General features: G+C 37.6%; 1 protein-coding gene across 1 annotated transcript in view; it reads left to right on the top strand.

The window, feature by feature from the left end:
• LOC124594109 (cilia- and flagella-associated protein 52-like) overlaps positions 1-23,394 on the top strand; it is a 285,675-nt gene that overhangs the window by 258,478 nt on the left and 3,803 nt on the right. The window contains exon 12 of the mRNA XM_047132461.1: positions 3,174-3,411. Within this exon, the coding sequence (XP_046988417.1) occupies positions 3,174-3,411 (238 nt within the window). The remainder of the gene's footprint in view (positions 1-3,173; positions 3,412-23,394) is intronic.

Here is a 23,394-nt window from a genome sequence, read left to right on the forward strand (position 1 = left end):
TATTGTCAAATGACTGCACAAGTATGGTGATGCCTTGCAGTTAAGCTGGGCATGAACATCTGATCTTGTAATCAAAGCCCTTCATCAGCATGAGCCAAATACACAGTGCCATATAAACACTGGAGAATAAGACAGGGAAAGCCATACTTGCTACCCTACATCACACTATTATTATAATTATTATATTACTATTATTCTTCATTTATTCATCCATGGGTCATCTTATAATGATAGTGGATTTATCATAATATAATGAAAATAAATAGCTCAAAACTATTCATATGCATAGATTATATAAGTGTGATTTATGATGATAGGACAGACTGTGGCCTTGATGAAGGACCATCCTAGTATTTACCTGAAATGGTGGAAAACCTTACTACCTTACTCAGGATGGCTGGACAGAACAAACTCCATCTTCTTGAATATGAGACCAGCATCGTAACAACTGCACTTTCTCATTCATTGTCCCTGTCATACCATGTTCTTTGGTATAGACACAGCTTCAGTTTTCATTGTTGCACACATTAAAGACAACAGTTGGTGCCTCCAGAACAAAGGATTTCCTGCTATGTCACTTGCACTGGTTCCAGTCCATGCAGAAAGCTTCTTCCTGGTTCATAGACATGTCACTATTCCCCCTGAAGTTGTCATGTCTTCTCCTCAGTCCACAGAAAAACTGAGTTGCATCACCCCCACCCTATTATGAGTGACATGTTGAATTCAGGAGAATAAGATCACTATCATTCACTGTAGAGCTTTGCTCTTATTTTCCTGCAAACACATTACAGTAAAATAATGTGACAAGGCATTGTAGTTCTCCCCTTTCATTATTAATTGCTATTCTGAATCTAGTTAGTATTTTGATTGTGTAGTAGCCAATACTTAAGAACTTTTAGCTTCTTTTTAAACACATGTATCTTAGAAAGATTTTTCATTTCTTTGGACAATTTATTATACAACTTTATCCCCCCCCCCTCCCCCCTTGGTAAAAGTAAGTCCAAACTGGCTCTCCATGATTAGATATGGAACTATTATTGAACAATGGAAAATCTGGAATGGAATGAAACATTATTATGAAAATCTACTACTCACCATATATCGGAGATGCTGTGTCGTCTATTGCTGACAAAGGCCTTGTTGGCTGAAAGCTTAGTTTGTGACAGTCTTTTTGTTGTGCCTATATGTGACTCAGCATCTCCACTATATGTAGCAACTATCCTTTTCATAATAGCAACTACCCTTTTCATAATATTGATGAACTATTATTGAAATCTTGTGTAATATTTTCCACAGTATAATACGAAACAGATTAGTAGATGTGTTGAGTTGGTGTAGTAAGGATACACTGCTTTTTAATCAGTTCTTTACAATGAGCTCAATTATTATTTGTGGTTATTAATCTTATGACCTTTTTCTGTAGTTTAAAACTTCTCTCCATGTTTTGTGCCTTCGATTCCCAGAAAAGAATCCCATAGCTAAGAACAGGATGCACATAGGAATTGTATGTCACCACAAGACATTGGCTGTTGGAAACTGATGCTAACACCATAAGGCCGTAGAACAATGATGACATTATTTTTGCCAGTATGTTGTATTTTCACTCAATGTTAGCTAGCAATCAATGTTCATCACTAAAAACTTTCTGTTAGTTACACAAACGATAAATGTGTCACCTATGCTTAATATGACCGAATTGTGTTTCCTCTTTATGCTGAAGTTTGACTATGTTTAGTGTTAATTAATTAATATTGCCCAATCATAAACTTCCTTGAGAGTTTCATTTGCCTTCTGTAATAGGACTTTTGTGTGGGTGTGATTTTTATTTGGAGAACATCATGCTATACTGCCCAGAGCTGATGATAAAATTTCGTCATTGAATAGTCAACTTTGGTCCATGCACCATCATCAAGCTCCTTTACACCAACTGAAAGAAAATTTAAAAAGCATTACAGGATTAATCTGTCACAGTCCTGCTTAAAAAAAAGTAATAAAATGTCACATACAGAAAAGCATTTACATCATCATACTAGGCAATATAAAATCAACCAGTTCATATAATAAAAATCATGAATTTGTCTCTGAAAATAAAAGTACAACATACAGAATAACTTAACCAACTATGAACAAAGCATATCAAAAAAACATAGATACGTTGCATTTATAAAGAGTTAAATGTTTTCACATAGTAATATAAATTACTGTGTCAATCATGAAATGTACTGAATAGTGCATTTCTTTATGCTTCAGCGACAGTCAGCATCAGTACTATGAATGGAGGCATTCTACATACTTCTGACTGCAGCACTTATTACTATTAACCAGCTGAACTGAAGGTGATCTATATGTTCGCAATGTCAATAGTTCCAGTACAGTTCTTGTGACTAGTATTTTTCAAATATATATGTTGTGTGTCATATACTGCAGTGAGTAAATATGACAACCATAACAGTTTAGCAAAATGTACATTGCATCCAATGGCTATTTACATATGTTACAAGGACAGATGTAACAGAAACAAATAGAATAGGAGTAATGACTGCAATACACGTCTGTGTGAAACAAGCTACAATCACATTCACCATGTACACTGCTTCTGTCCAAAGTGACCTTTGAGGGACAAACCATACTTCACACTGATGTAAGTGGAACAACAAGAAAGCAAATTTGAAATATGAGATTTTGCCTGCTCCAATAATATGACACACAATAAAGGCAAGCTCCAATAACTTAAGAGATATAGATAACATAGTGGACCTATCGAAAATAATATGATGGTGTATAGGAATATAGACACAAGTGTGTTATCAATGGTACAAGCCACATCTTGGGAAAATTAATATACTAAGTGGTAGCTCAAAATACATTGTCATGCAACTGATTAAAATAACAGCTGCATAATGTGAGCAACTAGTGTGAGTTGACAAAGTGTTTAACACAAGTTCAGAGATAAAGTTTTCATGATTTTTCTAAACAAAATCAGATGAATTTTGATAAGGACATTTTCTATTCCTGTGCTTCTGATAATCTGAGGTGAACTCTTTCTAATTACATCATTTCTGATGAAATAGTAAACGATTTTTTTATTATCTTATTGAACATTATATTCACCTATACTTACTAGCTATATTTTTTGCTAACATTAAGTGAAATTAATTTTCTTTTCCTTGTAGGCATCTTCACCACAAACAATTTTTTTCAGCAAATGCTCCATTCTTATGTGCACGTTATATTCCAAGTGATGTTCAGATCATCACAGCTGGTGCTGACCATAAGATTCGCTATCTGGAAGTTTTTGATGGCTCGTATATACGCGAACTTGAAGGATCTTCAGCTGCTGGGATGACATCTGTTGATGTTTCTCCTGATGGCAACTACATTGTCACAGGTAGCTGTGACATGTATGTCAAGGTATATATGTATATATACATATATGTATACTTACAGATTTTTAAATTTAGGCATTCATATGGAATTCGGCATTCAAATTTTATTTTTGTTAAGAAATATTGAAGTAATTATCCCTACTTGTATACATATTTACCACTCTTTTACTCACACTGTGCACTCATATATAATCTTTCTCATATATTTCTCAATTTGCTAAGACATTTGAATTCTATACAACCAAAAACCTAAACCAATGACTTCTCACAGAATCTTTTAAAAGTAATTTCTATAATAGTGCACAGTCATCGTGTCAAACAACATCTCATATTCAATCTGGATGTAGAAATACTTTCAGTATGAAAGCAATTATTTTTTGTCTCCAGGTTTCATTTCAACTATGCCATGGTGTGAATTGCAACATCTTTGTTGGTTTATTGGCCGTGTGAAAAATGTCAACTAGATTCAACACTCAAAATATATAAACATAATGAAAAATATGTATTACTTACAAACATGTGTATTTTCAAACAGCTGTCCGGTGTGGCCGTGCGGTTCTGGGCGCTTCAGTCCGGAACCGCGTGACCGCTGTGGTCGCGGGTTCGAGTCCTGCCTCGGGAATGGATGTGTGTGATGTCCTTAGGTTAGTTAGGTTTAAATAGTTCTACGTTCTAGGGGACTGATGACCACAGATGTTGAGTCCCATAGTGCTCAGAGCCATTTGAACCATTTTTTGTATTTTGAAACACCTCTGTTGGAATCAATAATCAGATATCAGAATTAAGGAACAAACACAGAGAAGATTGCCATTCAATGTGTATTATAATAGGGCTTATATTTTAACCTTTTTATGTTCCGCATTGTTCTCAGACAAATATTAAGAAATTCTTATTAATAGTGAAAGCTTTCACAAAATTAGGGAGGCTCAGATTCTAACTTGTCTGCAAATTTGCAGGAAGACTTCTATAAATTATGCAACAGAGGACTGGTTTTCATAATCATAAAAATTATTATTGTACAAAATAAGAGTAACATCGCATGCAGATTAATTCAGTACAGTACTGGAATTAGGGTGGTTAATAAAGCAATTGTCACCGGGTGCACTGTTCAGGCAAACTCATTTATAATGAACTATTTATTGACAGACATATTTACATTAGTAAAGATCAGTTTCTTGTCAAAACACCACAATCTCCATATTCAGACACAGGTTTTTACATGGTTTTTTTTGTAGACCTTCAGTATCTCCTGGACGTATCATTTCTCAGATTGTGAAATTTTGAACAGTATGCTGTTAATTATCAGTAGCATCACTTACAATAATAAGAGAACTTCCAAGGGGAAAGCACTTGCTCCTCATTGTCAATTTCATGCAGATTTGTGGTATGTGGAGGGCCGGATAGAAACAAAAGGGACAGTAGTGGGAGTTCCTTTTTTTATTTTAAACTTTTAGATTACTTACACTGCATATAAATTGAAACAATGCTCAACATATTGTATTTATTTTCATAAAAGACATGTAAAGGAAAAGCAGATAAAAATTTGGGATTGAACATAAATCTCCAGGAAGAGATTTACTGTAAGGCACACATGAGAACTTCACAAATAAAATTAGTCTCTTTCATTATTTTACAGTTGGTGATTTACATATACTGGGGTGATGTTCATCATAAAAGCAGGGGAACTTATTGTTTACCTACAGTTGACACGGGGTTGCTCAAAGCTCAAAATGAAACTGATAGAAGTCCTGTATGCTTTAATTACAGTCATTTCTTGGAAAGTTATTTGCAACACCATGTTTTCTTTTGCTCTACCTTTTCATGCCTTCCATGAATGTATTAGAAAATACAATATACTGAGGTTTATTTTAGTTTATTTGCAGTACAAGCAATGTAAAAATTCAAAATGAAAAAAGTTTCTGAGTAGGGATTCTAACCCAAGACTCTCACATTACCATTCGGTACTCTGACCACTGTGCGAACTGCTGTCTGGCAACTACACTAACATGTCTTGACCAACCCACACGAAAAATGCCATTTTTTCTAAATGGTTAGCAATTTAGAGTTCCCACTTCTGTCTCTTTTATTTCGGGCCAAGCCCTGCATGTACCATACATTTGGATGAAACCAACAATGACAAGTAGATGCAGTCCACTTGTTGGTGTTACCAGAGCACTTAGGTTGTTTGCCTTATTATTTACTCTGTATTCAGCAGGTTTCAGTAATTTTGTACTCTGTAAATGTATGAAGACAAGAATAACAATACTGACTTTACAATGAAGTTTCATGATTGAGAAGTAACACTGTCACCTGTTTCAACATGATCATGTGACTATTGAAACATCATTCAGTAGAGTGTCAGCTGTCATGCAGTAGAGAATAACTTTCTAATCCTTAGAGTGAATTACTTAGTGACTATTGTTTTTTTAGTGTTAGAGTTACATATTTCCGATATTACTTTTGTAGCCTTACACATGCCCTTCATGATTATTATACCTAGTGCAATAGTTTGTGTATTGTAAGTTTTCAAGATTAGTTTCTTACATTTTTATCCCATAAATCTAGCCAAAGTAGATCGTTATTATTTCACCACTGGATATGGTTATGAATGTGGCTGGTGCAGGAACTTGATGGATGAGTTGTTACCTGCTGCCTGAAAACATCTAGACACTGTCTTGGAAACTTTTGACTAGAATTACAATATATGGCTGCTGTGAATTGTGCTGTGGAGGAGTGGCCACTGTCTCCTGTTGCTAAAAATGCATTATTGAGCTTGCCAGTTTCTTTTGTTGCCAATGTCATCTGCAGAGGATTCCAGTCTGTTGACAAACTGTCATCTGATGCTGGGCCATGCATTGTACCTAGATATGCACATTTTGCAGGAACAGTTTCCTTGAGGACAAAGGCTAAAAGACTAATCACACACTTCAGATGAATGGGTTTGAAGCATTGCCTCCTGATGCCTCTGACAATGAAAGAATGTCAGTGGGACAAGAATTCCCTTTTCATAAAGGGGACACTCCTTTGTCAACGTCTGGTTAGTTGCAGACATGAAAAACTGACCTGTTTGTTATAGACACTTTGAATGTTAATTGCATGGTTGCCTCTCTTAAGAAAACAGTATTGTGGAAGGAAGAGAATAAATGTACATTAGTTCTGTATCATGGAAGGAATTATAAGCCAGGTGTAAGATGCTATCTTGGGAATAATTGAAAATGTGAGTCACTTTCTGTGGCAACAGTGAGGTCTGTCAACTGGGATCTGATACTGTTCACAGTTCTTTCCACAGACTGATAGATACACCAAACTCTTTGTCTTTAAATATGTCTGCTTGTGTCTGTATATGTGTGGATGTATATGTGTGTGTGTGTGTGTGCGAGTGTATACCCGTCCTTTTCTCCCCCTAAGGTAAGTCTTTCCGCTCCCGGGATTGGAATGACTCCTTACCCTCTCCCTTAAAACCCACTTCCTTTCGTCTTTCCCTCTCCTTCACTCTTTCCTGACGAAGCAACCGTTTGTTGCGAAAATTAGAATTTTGTTTGTATGTTTGTGTTTGTTAGTGTGTCTATCGACCTGCCAGCGCTTTCGTTCGGTAAGTCACATCATCTTTGTTTTTAGATACACTTTATCTTAAGTTCAACAAAAATGTAGGATCATCAGATCAAATCCCACTATCTCTGAAAAAAATTACTAAACCCATCAAATGGGAAATGTACACTCCTGGAAATTGAAATAAGAACACCGTGAATTCATTGTCCCAGAAAGGGGAAACTTTATTGACACATTCCTGGGGTCAGATACATCACACAATCACACTGACAGAACCACAGGCACATAGACACAGGCAACAGAGCATGCACAATGTCGGCACTAGTACAGTGTATATCCACCTTTCGCAGCAATGCAGGCTGCTATTCTCCCATGGAGACGATCGTAGAGATGCTGGATGTAGTCCCGTGGAACGGCTTGCCATGCCATTTCCACATGGCGCCTCAGTTGGACCAGCGTTCGTGCTGGACGTGCAGACCGCGTGAGACGACGCTTCATCCAGTCCCAAACATGCTCAATGGGGGACAGATCCGGAGATCTTGCTGGCCAGGGTAGTTGACTTACACCTTCTAGAGCACGTTGGGTGGCACGGGATACATGCGGACGTGCATTGTCCTGTTGGAACAGCAAGTTCCCTTGCCAGTCTAGGAACGGTAGAACGATGGGTTCGATGACGGTTTGGATGTACCGTGCACTATTCAGTGTCCCCTCGACGATCACCAGTGGTGTACGGCCAGTGTAGGAGATCGCTCCCCACACCATGATGCCGGGTGTTGGCCCTGTGTGCCTCGGTCGTATGCAGTCCTGATTGTGGCGCTCACCTGCACGGCGCCAAACACGCATACGACCATCATTGGCACCAAGGCAGAAGCGACTCTCATCGCTGAAGACGACACGTCTCCATTCGTCCCTCCATTCACGCCTGTCACGACACCACTGGAGGCGGGCTGCACGATGTTGGGGCGTGAGCGGAAGACGGCCTAACGGTGTGCGGGACCGTAGCCCAGCTCCATGGAGACGGTTGCGAATGGTCCTCGCCGATACCCCAGGAGCAACAGTGTCCCTAATTTGCTGGGAAGTGGCGGTGCGGTCCCCTACGGCACTGCGTAGGATCCTACGGTCTTGGCGTGCATCCGTGCGTCGCTGCGGTCCGGTCACAGGTCGACGGGCACGTGCACCTTCCGCCGACCACTGGCGACAACATCGATGTACTGTGGAGACCTCACGCCCCACGTGTTGAGCAATTCGGCGGTACGTCCACCCGGCCTCCCGCATGCCCACTATACGCCCTCGCTCAAAGTCCGTCAACTGCACATACGGTTCACGTCCACGCTGTCGCGGCATGCTACCAGTGTTAAAGACTGTGATGGAGCTCCGTATGCCACGGCAAACTGGCTGACACTGACGGCGGCGGTGCACAAATGCTGCGCAGCTAGCGCCATTCGACGGCCAACGCCGCGGTTCCTGGTGTGTCCGCTGTGCCGTGCGTGTGATCATTGCTTGTACAGCCCTCTCGCAGTGTCCGGAGCAAGTATGGTGGGTCAGACACACCGGTGTCAATGTGTTCTTTTTTCCATTTCCAGGAGTGTATATATGGACTTCTAAAATCATTATCAGACACCTGCTTTGAGTAAAAAGTCTGGTAGCCCACATATGAAAGAAATATTTAAGATCTTCTAGCCACAAAAAACCAAAACCTATCAATTTCATCAGGAAAGAGGAGATCATGATAGTGTTATAGTGCGAGTGGTCACCAAAGGGGAAAAATTAAGGATACTACCAAGGAAATGACTTGTGTTGGATGAATGAGTAGACAGCCCCTAACATCCTACCTAAAATATAAACTGAAAGCTTTTGCTCAAACATGAGAAATATGGAATGAGCCCAAAGTCATTACCCATTGTAACCCATTGATTCTAATAAATGACTATAGATGTAAATGTAGTAAAACACACCAAAGATTCACCTGGTATTAATTATTCCCAGTGGCAGCTTGTGAGTACAGATTCTGGCTGTACACATATTTTTAGATTCAGATAAAAGAGTGTGAAATTAATAGCATCTGCTGTATAGTAGTTATGCTTATCAAATATTTATACAACCACAGCCACTATCAGAAATAATAAACAACAGTAATAATAATAATGTGCATAACTTGTCTCAAAAAAAATTGTTTTTGTGGAATTTTGTTGTTTTGTACATAATTAAGTACAGTTTAGGGCAAGAACAAAATAACATTTAAGCTTCCATTATTCTGTTTTGAATTTTTGTGTAAGTGGGACTTTTCAAGCTTTTTCACTTTTTTGAACAAATGTATGAGATCCATAATCCATATATTAGTTAACGGTCAATTTCCAGGCTGAAAATCAGACATTCTTATGTTGCACCCATACAACAACTTACACATATTAGAACTTTTCTTTGTTAAATGTTTGCTTGTAGTCAGGCTTATTTGATTTTGTCACTTTCCAGTCAGTGCATCTGGTTTGGGAGAGCTAATTCCTTTGCAGCTGACTTTTTCTGCTAATGTTCGTTTCTGTTAGCACATACAACATGTTCAACAGAGTTCATGTAACCAATTACAGCACAGTAAACAACCAACTCCAAACACATACTGCCATTTTTGAAAGTGATTAAATTCAAATAGTACAGTCTACCATCATTGTCACTTGACTAGAATACAAATGAGGTGCTAACAGCCAAAAGCACACTGTCTTCGATCCCACATTTAAGTGAATATCAAAGAAACCATTGAGACAGCTTTCTGTGAATGTTCATGTATACAGTGTGGGCATACAGCACAGGTAAACTTGAGCCACCATAAGACCAACAGATGCCAGAAGCATGAATAAATGCTACAGTCTCACAATAGCTGATTATGTTCTTTATGGTTCTCAGTGCCTCAAGTGGATTATTGTATGGTAAAATCCAAAACTTAATATACATAACTCATTCAGAATCTCACAAAGTAGCTTTTCCTATCAGTACAACTGTAACATATACTGATGTCCCATCTAATTTTGCTGTATAGTGAGTGAATTGGAGTATTTGAGTAGTGAATGGCGATAGGTCTGCTGCAGTGTGATACCACCTGATGGCATTGATGTAAGCTTGTAGTTAAGTGGTAAGAGGAAGGACTAGGTTTGCACGATGTGAACTGTGCACATTGTTTATCGAGTCTATGCATTTGGCCCATAAGGCAATTACATCATGGCAGCTGTGCATGTGCAAAAACTCCTTAAAATGTGCACAACTGAAGATATGCTTGTGACCCTGATGCCAAGTTTCATAGAGTCTAGAGGAGCAGCAATGAAGCATTGGATGGTAGATTTAATGCCATTTATTTCAAATTACTGCATCTGTATTATGTTTAAGAGATTTCAAAGAAAAATAACCAATAAATCCGCAAGGTATCAAGAGTTAGGGTGATCATGACTCTTGTGCACTTACACAACAACCACCACTGATTATTCCCTTAGAATCTGTAACTGATTCACTTCTCATCATAGTGAGATGTCACAGTTATGATCCATGGAACATGCAAATAACTGTCACATTATCCATTCAAAAGAGAAAACAGAAAAAACTTAATAACAACTCATTGTAACCATAGGAAAGGTAATGCATGCAGCCTACAACAATTTCTACAGGCAGATCTTGGAAAAATATCTTACAGAAATATCCAAGAAAATTCCCATCAAATATAATGTCAAATAATGGATCTAAAGAATCTATCCAATCAGATTAGTCTGACATTCAAACTGAAGACAGTATTAAATTCTGCACTTAAATGTGCATTCACTGCTTGGCTACGCACTAACTCACCAGTGGATGGTATTGAAATAAACACTTCCTGCACTAAAAGGAAATGAAACTAATGAAAGTGAAGAAAGTTCCAGATAGTAATGGAATTTCTTTTACAGTGTCTGTCGAATAGACCGCAAATTAGCACAGTGAAAAGTCCCATGTGATTGTAGAAGAGAGGAGACCATTCCTATTTTTAAAAACGGTAAAGAACAAATGCACAGAACTGTAGTCCAAGATCCCTAAGACCAAACTGTTTCAGAAGCATAGAGATTCCGGCAGGTAAAGTGTGCACTCATACACTATGTGATCAGAAGTATCTGGACACCTGGCTGAAAATGTCTTACAAGTTCATGGAACCCACCATCGGTAATGCTGGAATTCAATATGGTGTTCGCCCACCCATTGCCTTGATGACAGCTTTCACTCTCGCAGGCATACATTCATTCAGGTGACGGAAGGTTTCTTGAGGAATGGCAGCCCATTCTTCATGGAGTGCTGCACTGGGGAGAGGTATTGGTGTCAGTCGGTGAGGCCTGGCATGAAGTCGGCATTCCAAAACATCCCAGATGTGTTCTAAAGGATTCAGGTCAGGACTCTGTGCAGGCCAGTCCATTGCAGGGATGTTGTTGTTGTGTAAGCACTCCACCACATGCTGTACATTATAAACAGGTGCTCGATCATGTTGAAAGATGCAATTGCCATCCCCGAATCGCTCTTCAACAGTGGGAAGGAAGAAGGCACTTAAAACATCAATGTAGGTCTATGCTGTGATAGTGCTAAGCAAGACAACAAGGGGTACAAACCCCCTCCATGAAAAATACAACCACACCATAACACCACCATCTCTGAATTTTACTGTTGGCATTACACACGTTGGCAGATGACCTTCACCAGGCATTCACCATACCCACACCCTGCCGTTGGATTGCCACATTGTGCACTGTGATTCATCATTCCACACAATGTTTTTCCACTGTTCAGTCATCCAATGTTTGTGCTCCTTACACCAAGCGAGGCACCGTTTTGCATTTACCGGCGTGATGTGTGGCTCATGAGCAGCTGCTCAATCATGAAATCCAAGTTTTCTCCCCTCCCACCTAACTGTTATAGTACTTACAGTGGATTCTGATGCAATTTGGAATTCCTGTGTGACGGTCTGGATAGATGTCTGCCTATTACACATTACAACCCTCTTCAACTGTCAGCAGTCTCTGTCAGTCAACAGATGAGGTCGGCCTGTATGCTTTTGTGCTGTATGTGTCCCTTCATGTTTTCAGTTCACTATCACATCGTGAACAGTGGACCTAGGGATGTTTAGGAGTGTGGAAAAAATATATTACACAAGTGACACCAAATCACTTGGCCACGTTTGATGTCCGTGGGTTCCACAGAGTGCCCCATTCTGCTCTCTCACAATGTCTAATGACTACTTAGGTTGCTGATATTGAGTGCCTGGCAATAGGTGGCAGCACAATGCACCTAATACGAAAAAGGTATGTTTTTGGGGATGTTTGGATACTTTTGATCGTATGGTGTATGTTCAACAGAAATAAATTTCAACGTAAAAAAATTACTTCAGTTTTGACACAAGACAACGATTGTTAATGTTTACAAGTGCATAAATGGGTTTATCAAATAGTAAGCAACCTGCTCACATTGATCATACAATGTAAGCTGGTACTGACATCACTTAAAACTTCTGGGCTATTACGCCATGGTCAATGTAAACAACTTTCTCCTAGTGTTTCCTCTCTGACTGCAGAAGACATCTTGAGAGGTAAAATAGAGAACTGCAACCAGAACTCAAGGGAGCACCAAATACTCATACTGTTTGCTGATGACAGTCTTTTCAGTGAGTAATTATTGTTATTGGAAGATTGTAAGAAATCCAGAATAACTTAAGACAATATTTCCACTTGGAGTGCTCATTAGCAGTTCACAAAAAATGTGCATGGATGCAAGATAGTTCCCATAAACTATAGAAAGAAAACCCGATAGTATCTGATTACAAGGTCAATGATAAACTTGTTGGTACTGTTATGGTATTTAAATGTCTAGGAGTAGCACACTGATGGAAATGGAAAGTGTTGCACCATGAACACCTAGATCTCACATCATGAAATTGATACTTCACTATTTCCATGTTTATGGAATAAATTGATTAAAATTTCATCCATTTGAGACCTTATTTTCAGCACAGAAAGACTCTGTTCTCCAGATGAAGAAAGATGTGAGTACATGGTGACTATAGGATCTGTCTAACTTTTATAGAACTTTTCAGGTGGAGCTTGCAACATAGTGTACCCAGAAGACTTGCACATCAAGCTTTTTGCCAGCTTTTGAATTTAAAGAAGTTGAGTCATTGGCATGTGGAAATATCATGTCAATAGGTACATATAGTGCAATGACTGCAGAAGGAGTGGGGTGAGGTAGACCCTGGACAACAGTGGGACAAGAAGAGTAAGCACAAGTCCTTCCAGCAGGGCTATACCATAAAAAGACTGGGGATTGTTTAACTGGCTCTGATGAATAGAGAAATGACAACAGCTAAAATTTGATCAAAAGCTACAGACAGTGTGTCACCATTAACTGCCAGGAGACGATTACAGAAAGCTAGGCTGAAATAATTAGATTAGATTAGATTAGATTAATACTTGTTCCATAGGTCAAGAATACGACACTTCGTAATGATGTGGAACGTGGCAGGTTAATAAAAGATGTCTGTACAAGATATTACATTACACAAAATATTGCATGACACTAATGTTTAAGTTGGGTGTGTGGTTTTTTCCCCCCGTAATTTATATCTAAAAACTCAGCCAATGAGTAGAAGGAGTTGTCATCTAGAAATTCTTTTAATTTATTTTTAAATGTTGGTTGGCTATTTGTCAGGCTTTTGACGCTGTTTGGTAGGTGACCAAAGACTTTTGTGGCAGCATAATTTACCCCTTTCTGTGCCAAAGTCAGATTTAACCCTGCATAGTGAAGATCATCCTTTCTCCTGGTGTTATAGCTATGCACACTGCTATTACTTTTGAACTGCATTGGATTATTAACAACACATTTCATAAGTGAGTATACATGCTGTGAGGTTACTGTGAGGATCCCTAGATCCTTAAATAGATGTCTGCAGGATGACCATGGGTGGGCTCCAGCAATTATTCTGATTACACGTTTTTGAGCAATGAATACTTTTCTACTCAACGATGAATTACCCCAGAATATGATGCCATACGAAAGCAGTGAATGAAAGTAGGCATAGTAAGCTAATTTACTGAGATTCTTATCACCAAAATTTGCAATAACCGTAATAGCATACGTAGCTGAACTCAGACGTTTCAGCAGACCATCAATGTGTTGATTCCAGTTTAACCTCTCATCAATGGACACACCTGTTTCCATGTTATGTTTACAGCTGGAACCATATCACAGACAATAGAGATTTGCATGATGTAGATCCAGAATCAGTTGGGACATTTGAGTGGCATTTCTATGATGAATGATGAGTCTCACTTCTGTTTGTAATGGTCAGAGTGATGCCAACAGTCTGTAGAAAAGTCACAGGAAGCAGCAATTCTCAAGACCAATATCTCTTCAACTCTTGGAATCATGGTGTGGGGATCTGTTGACTATGATTTAGCAGCAGTGATTAGGTAATTGTTACAGAGAATTTAAATTTTCACCAGCATTTGTCAAGAATGGTGAACCCTATAGTCATACTCTTCATGACCTGGGTACCAAACAAAATAATCCAGGAGACTAATGCAAGACCCCTCATTGCAGTTCTGACCAAAAATGCCTTGAGGAATGTAGGAGTCTTTCTCTTTTCTGTCCGTTTCCTCCGCTTCAGAGTGAAAATCTCATTCTGGAAACATCCCCTAGGCTGTGGCTAAGCCATGTCTCCGCAGTATCCTTTCTTTCAGGAGTGTTAGTTCTGCAAGGTTCGCAGGAAAGCTTCTGTAAAGTTTGGAAGGTAGGAGACGAGATACTGGCAGAAGTAAAACTGTGAGGACCGGGTGTGAGTCGTGCTTCGGTAGCTCAGATGGTAGAGCACTTGCCCGCGAAAGGCAAAGGTCCCGAGTTCGAGTCTCGGTCGGGCACACAGTTTTAATCTGCCAGGAAGTTTCAACAGATATTTTATTTGTATTTAAAGTGGAATAATAAAAATATTGTAAATGATGTAGATTTGTTTTCATAGTATTTGATGGTAATAATGTATGCACTAATTTTTATGGTGTATAATAGATACATAATAACAGTTTGATATATAAATAATAAAATGAAAATATATTTATGGAAAAGTTGTATCTAGCAAATGTAAAACTCTACGAACATCCACAGATAATAAATAATTTATGTAAGAAAAGCATCTTAAGTTTGGCCAAACTTTAGCTGGTATAGTACAGTTCATTAATTGAGCAGAAGTTCTGGGAGTGCTAGATTTATTACAAGCAAATATGAATTAGGGGATAATGATGAAGCGAATAGAGTCATACTTCATTAAGTGGAACAGAGACTGCTGGATACATTTTTCAGAGGTTTGCCACTTGATATGTTTAGAAGAGTGAGAACATATACCCTGAGTGATTTATATTCTGTGGTCAGATTGGCCATGGAATTTGAAGAAATTCATCTAAGAGGAGTACAGGATAAGACAGGAGTATTCTTTACTACTGTGAGGTGTTACAGATGTAGAAGAATGGGGTATGTGCAGAAGAAATATCACCAACCTCATTGTAATAGATGTGGGGCATTTAACAAACATAAAAAATAATAATATAACAATAATAATAAATTGGAATAATAATAACTGTTTGGATAAGTAATTGAGGGATTAAAGTTTGTTTCGGCTTTAAGATTGGAACTGAATTTCTTAATGTTTCATAAAATCTTATGTAGCATTGTTCATTGAGGTCACACAATAAAGTAAACGCAATTTACGCCGTGAATTTACCGAGCTTCGCACGTCCGAAGATGTACGGAACGTAGCCAGGACTGATTATATATTTTTTTGTAGACAAAGTCTGATATCTGACCTCAGCTTCAATCATGACAATGGGGCGACTAAAACTGCTAAAACAGAGAAAAGCATATGATTAAATAAAAGATATATTCATTTCAACATATACGTTACGATATGAATGACACTTCCGTAAAATTCTAGGTAAATAATAGCAGATAATTCACAAATGAGAGTGACTTATTAATTCTGCACCTCTTTTCTGCAAATAAGTATTAATATGGCTAACTGTGGAGCCACACAAAATATTATGTCGTTCTAGGACAACGAATGACATAAGAGTGCTGATGCTTGCTGACTGCGACAAGAAAGCTTTCTCTTGTCTTAAAAAATTGATAAATATAATCTAAGTTCAGTAAATTAAATATTGTCTGTACTTGAGTGCAAATGATTCCTTAAAGGCAGTTGGACATCACCAATGTGGTTGTAAGAATAGTAAGGGGAAACAGGTGTTGAGTATGCAGGTGTTAAATGCCAAAGGGAACTCAGGCCCACCACACGGAGTCTCCTGTAAATCTTGATGCAACTTATATGAAAGCAGAGGCAATATGCAGTATAGTAGGAGTAGTGGGAAGTAGGAAGCACAAGTTTTTATTAGATACAGAGTTGCATGTGTCAGTGGCAAGTTCGGACCTAAAGGGTCAAGAGCAATTAAAATCTCTCCATTGCAATTTTTTTGGGATTGTAGGTAGTGGTGTGGAATCTTTGGGTTCAGCAACAACGTATTTTCAAGTGTGGACAGAGTGTATTAGCCAACGCGTAGAAGTCATGTCCTGAGTAAATGATGGTTACTGCATGATCTTTTGAATGGACTTTCTGACAACACAGCATGCCAAAATTGACCTTAGGTAGCATATAGTAGAACTTATAGGCACCAGTTTAATATGAATGCTAGGTGCACCAATCTTAAGGGGTGAACAGAATGGCCAGTTAACACATTGTGTGTGTTAGAACTGTTGACAGAAAATGATGTATTAGACACATCATGTTGCTTTGTAAGGAGATGCACAGTACATGCACAGCAGGAATTGGATAGGAAAGTAGTGCCCAAGAATTTAGATAATTTTGGTGCCAATGGTGTACAGTTCACCGAGGGAATGTTGGTACCTAGTTTGCAAGCCCTGGATGATATGGACAGAGAGCAGTCAGTGTGCACCAGAGTGATGTGCAAACCACTGATAAATCTGCATTGGAAATTTTTGTATGAATTTGATGATCTGTGTTCCCCCCGCCCTCCTCCTCTGAGGCCTATCACCTATAATGCAACATCATACCCCTACAGGAGCTGAGTTGCTGATATATCATAGCCCATATCATGTCTCAGATTGTATACAATCATATTAGAGGAATTCATTGAGCAACAGTTGGCAGATGGGGCTATAGAGGAAAGCAGTAGTCCATGGAGTGCAGCCATCATAGTTGTACAGAAAAAGTCACTGAATAGAATCAGAAGATATAGATTTTGTTGTGACTACAGAGGTCTTAATAGCTAAACCACAACCAATGCATAACCAATCCAAAACATTTCTGAAAGTATTGACAATTTTTGGCAGTGCAAGTACTTCTCTATCTTAGATCTGAAGAGTGGATACCATCAGTTGGAAGTAGCCAAAGAGAAAGTTTTGTCTATATACATAAAATTATTTATAGAATTAGCTGTAGAATGGGAAAACAGAGCAGCAGAAAAAATTATTAAGATGAAATTTAGTAAGGGAGGATAAATGTTAACAATGAACTCATAAAGTTTGATCTCAAAGTAAAATTAAAGATATGCTGGGAAAAATATGCTGACAGAAAAAAATCACCAACACCAAAAAATAATTAATGTAGAGTAATAAAATTTTGGGAATGCATATGCCTAGGTAACATATTTAAGTGATTTAATATTGCAAGGTCACAGATTAATGTAAGCATGAGACAAGCCAGTGCAAATGTGAAACGCAGGTACATTAATAACCAGTGCAACAACCAGAATGTTGAATGAAAGCATGCAAACATGCATGAATTGTGTTGTAATGGTGCCAGATGTCAGTTTGTGTGATGGCATTCCAATCATGATGCACTCACACCTGGTCAGTCAATACAGGGAAGGTTAATGCTGTTTGTGGATGATGCTGGAGTTGTCATACAGTGATGTTTCATATGTACTTGATTGGAGACAGACATGGTGACTGAGCAGGTCAAGGCAACATGTCGACATTCTGTAGGCATGTTGGGTTACAACAGTGGTATGTGAGCAGGTATTATCCCGTTGGAAAACACCCCTAGAATACTGTTCATGAATGGCAGCACAACAGATTGAATAATGAAACTGATGTACAAATTTGCAGTCAGGGTGCATGGCATAACCACAAGAATGCTCCTGGTGTCAAACAAAATCGCTCCTCACACCATAACTCCAGTTGTAGGTCCAAGGTCCAGTGTGTCTAGTACATAGACAGGTTGGTTGACAGACCTTCAACTGGCCTCCTTCTAACAAACCCATGGCCATCACTGGCACCGAGGCAGAAACAGCTTTCATCAGAAAAAAAGAAGAATATTCCACAGATCAGGCTATCTGTATCAATCAAACAGTTCCCTTCCCACTGATAATTCTTAATCTTAATGCAAGGACACCCAAAGTCTGAATCATCATCTCTGTTATTAGACAATTAGTGTATAAGATCACTTTCAGTTTCATCAAATGCTACATCCACACTGTTTCTCTAGAATTTTATCAACTTTACTGGTATCATAGCATTACTTTGATTACTCATGTTGTAAGGTAAAGACAGGAACTCACTTAATGGATTCCATAGCACAACTAACATCACTTATTACAGAAGGAACATAAAATATATTACTGTCAAAATCACATTTCTACTTAGATCTTCTTTCACTTCATTCCACGAGTTTGGATACAAATTTTGACTAACCACAGCTAACTTATTCCAGAATGCACATTTATCTATGTTATCATCAATTTGGTCCCAGACAAATTTCAAAAAGTTTTCACCTTTATTCTCTAGGCTTACAGGTAACTCACCTTTACTGTTTGGATCATTACTCTGCATGCCATTAATGAAAAACTGCTTTGACTCTACTGGTATCCCATGGCCCTCAATTACATCATCACAGACATCACTTACCTTATCTGTATTCACAAATAACTCTGAAACTTCATTATTCTTAAACTCCACAAGTACTTGATACTCATCACCGTCAGCACTTCACAACACATAGAATGCATTTAAATAAATGGGGCAAATCGCTGCTCAGTCAAAAGATCAATCTGTTATCTTAACTTTGAAGGAGTAAGGGATAAAGAATTTATTGTCAATGACTTTGGATTAGAAAATAAGTTTGATATCTTTTGTTTAAGTGAACACTGGGCTAGTGAGAGTGAACTTACATTTATTAAATTTGATAATTATAATCTAGCCAGTAGCTACTGCAGAAAATTGCATTTAAGAGGTGGTGTGGCAATCTATGTTAACAAGTCACTTAGCGGCACAGTCAATAGATTAGATCTAGATTTTCTGTGTGATGAACAAAACTTTGAAGCTGCTGGTATAGTAATTGACAGTTTTAAGTTAGTTGTAATTTCCCTGTACATGTCACCTAAGGGTATAACCAACGTATTTTTAGGAAAACTGGACCTTCTGTTACATGTACTTACAGATACTAGATGGATACATTATGATATTGTGATAGGTGGAGACGTGAATGCTGAATTCGATGTTACAACACAAAAACGTACTGTCACTGAACTCCAAAACCCACTAAGACAGTGCAACTTACATTCAGTCAATAACAAGCATACAAGAGAACATGCATGTCTTGACAACATTTTTGTAAATTTTAAGACAACAGAAGAATCATGTTTTGTGACAGTATTTCCATATACTCATCATGATTCAGTATCTTTAAATTATACAAGTAGGTTCCCTATTGATAAGAATAATGTAAATAAGCCTGTCCCAGAAGTTGTGGTCACTAGACCAGTCACAGATGAAAAAATTGACAGGTTTCATACGTCCCTTTCTAACAGAGATTGGTTTGGCCTGTGTTATGATGACACACATTATACTCTAAGCAATTATTTGATAGCAAAGGTACTATTTGATAGGTTTCTTAAAGCATTTTTGGGGGACACTTTAATGACTGCATTCCAATAAAGAAATGCAAAGTAACTGACAGAGTCCTAAAAGCAAAAGTTCCAAATAGGCTAAATACATGGTATACAAAACAGTTGCCTACTATGAAAAACCAAGTTATGTTGTTGTACAATATTTATAGAAATCTGAAAACCAACCATGCTAAATTAACCTATGTTAGATATAGGAATGAGTACAAAAAAGCAATTGTGGAAGCCAAACATGCACACAATCTCAGAAGTATTGAGAAATCCACCAATAAGTGCGAAGCAGCATGGACACTAATAAATAGTGTCACCAAAGATAAAAGAAGTGACAAAATTAGTATCTCTCCTCAGGAATTTAATGACTTTTTTATTAAATCAGTTGAGGAAGTAGGAAGTGCTATAATTAAACCTGAAATCAGCTCATCACAGTTAGTGTCAAAAAATATTGCTAGGTCATCAACAAACACAAGTACCTTCAATTTTTCTGAGGTCTCACCTGGTTTTGTGTTAAGAATAGTGAAGCAGTTAAAATCATCAGACAGTGTAGACATATATGACCTGTCTTGTAACATGCTGAAGAAAGTAATAGACTGTATAGTGTACCCCCTAACATATTGTATAAACAAGTGTATACTGGAGGGTTTTTCCCCTGATGAGCTTAAACTGTCTAGGGTAGTTCCAGTACATGAAAAAGGAGATAAAAATTCTGTCTCAAGTTACAGGCCAATATCCAAGTCCCAGTTTTTTCAAAAGTTCTAGAATGCATAATTTACCAACAATTATCTGTTTACTTTGATAACATAGGATTAATAAGTGGATCACAGTATGGCTTTAGGAAAAACCTGTCAACCATTGATGCCATAGACAATGTTGTTAAATACATCCACCAAGTATTTGAAGATAAATGCTTTGCTCAAGTGACTTGTGACCTAAGCAAAGCCTTTGACTGTGTGGAACATACACTATTACTCGAAAAAATGGACTTTTATGGTGTTAAAGGTAACAGCCTTAAGCTATTAAGATCATATTTACAAAACCGTAAGTAAGCCGTCTGTGTTGGGAAAGAAATGTCCAGTATAGAACAAGTTAAGGTAGGAGTTCTGCAGGGATCTGTGGTGGGCCCTTTCCTTTTCCTAATAATGATAAATGACCTGCCATCATTTATTAAATCCAGAACAGTACTCTATGCTGATGATACACCCTTTCTGAACAGCAGTAATGATCTTAATAGCCTTAAAACATGTGTTACAGAGACAATTGAGCGAGCTTCACTCTGGTTTAAAGCAAAAGGGTTCTTGCTTAATGAAAGCAAAAACCAACAGACGGTATTCAGTTTAAAAGACAAGTTTCCATCAGATGATTCCAGTTATGTTAAATTTTTTGGGGGTATATTTGGATGATAAACTTTCTTGGAATCCACATATTAAGTATATTAGTGGTAAATTGTCTAGGGTAATCTATTTGTTAAGGCAATTAATACACTGTGTACCTAACAATTATGTTAGAGTATTTTACTACTCATTTTTCCAAAGCATCATACCCTATGGTATTATTTTATGGGGAAACTCCACTTGTGTGCGTGATATACTATTGCTGCAAAAGAAAGCTATTAGGATAATTACAGGCTCACCATACAAGGCTCATTGTAAACCTTTGTTTACTCAACAAAAAATCATGACAGTAATAAACCTATATATTTATTATGTTTTAATCTACACAAAAAAGAACTTACCTAAAGTTAAACGCAGGGCAAGTATAAATTTTTACAACACTAGGACAAACAGCTGTACCTATACGCCCTACCACAGACTGTCAAAATCAGTTAACATTTATGAACTTATGGGCCACAAATTATTTAACAAACTTCCACAAGCTATACAAAATTTACCAGAGCAACAATACAAACACTTTATGACTGGTTACTTGTAAACCCATTTTACAATATAAAGGATTTCATGACCTGTGATATTAAACTGTAACATTATTAACAATTCTGTTCTTTTATAGCATGTACTGTATTGTATTATGTGTATGACTTTGTCTATTGCTATAATGGCTTAAAGACAATAAAATTATTATTATTATTATTTCTTTTATCATCATCAGACTCTTCCAAAATTACTTCATCAACAACATCATTAACAACACAAGTCTCATCTGTATCAAAGTCACACACCCCACCTACCTTCATTTGCATAAGTTACCAGTCTCAGACTTACCAACATCAGTTATTTCACAGCCCTCATTCACATCTATATCAAAAATACCACCTAGTACAGTGTGTCTAGTACATAGAAAGGTTGGTTTGCAGACCTTCAACTGGCCAATACAGTCATCACCTGTTTTACATACATCAGTAACACTGTTTTCTGACCAAGAAAAGAAATCATTAGTACACACTGCATCAAAATTCTCATTACCCTCACATTCTGGTTTCTGATTAGTACTTACATCACTAGAATTAAACTTAGTACCCCAAAACTTTTGATCAAAACATAAATGAGAAATCTGATATTCATTCTGCTCAACTTCAGATACCTGTGCACACACTATTAACACTGTTATTATTGTTTAATTGCAAGTGTAAATTGGGGGTCATGCACTTGTTGTGTTTCCTCACCCCAAAACTGTGGACCTTCATTGAGACAGACTGCCGTTTCTTGAATATTTACCTCTATGATTGTTTCTCCTTTTAAATTGCCCGTGCTTATCCCCCCCATTATTGTATTCTGGTGATATCAAAAATTTCTGTCTCCATTACTACTTTAACCCTGACATAAGTTACCACTATCCCTGTTTCTTACCTTTGTGATCTGTGTCTTTTCAATTATTATGGTACATGCTTCTTTCTACTGCTCTATCCAGCCTGTCAACATTTTTTTAAAATTGTTCATGACAATCGTCAGGTCAGTGTACTAAATCCCGCTGCAACCTTTCGGGCAGTATCAATCAATGTCATTTTGGCAAATGGTTTGTCTAGATATGTTAATTTCGTAAGTTGATTTTTATAAAACTCTTTCAGAGTACTGTACCTATTCCTGTAATCAGGACCATTCAGAGGTTCATTTTTAATTCTCCCCTGTTCAACTTGTGACCAAAATTTATTTAAAAAACTTTTTTTGAAACTGTGATATGTTTCCCACTGACTTAAATTTAGATTTACCCAAGACAGAGCTTCGTCTTCAAGACATCTTTTAACAAATTTAATTTTTTGATTGTCACTCATGCCTGACACAAAACTATTTTTACAGTAGTGCAAAAAATCCACTGGATGTAAATTGTCTGATGGAAAGCTGTTGATTGAAATGTTGGATCATGCAGTAGCATTGTTTTAATACAGATTTTTGTGAATACAATTTTCCTGATCTGAAATTTTTGAACTAAAGCATTTACATTAATTTGCATACTGTTTTCAACATATAAAATTTTTTGATCTAATCTACTAAAGTTCTGTTCCATTTTTCCCCCTACAGACTCCTGTTCAACATGGACATCATTAACAATCTTCT

This window comes from Schistocerca americana, chromosome 2 (genome assembly GCF_021461395.2).
Source record: "Schistocerca americana isolate TAMUIC-IGC-003095 chromosome 2, iqSchAmer2.1, whole genome shotgun sequence".
Classification (NCBI taxonomy): Eukaryota; Metazoa; Arthropoda; class Insecta; order Orthoptera; family Acrididae; genus Schistocerca; species Schistocerca americana.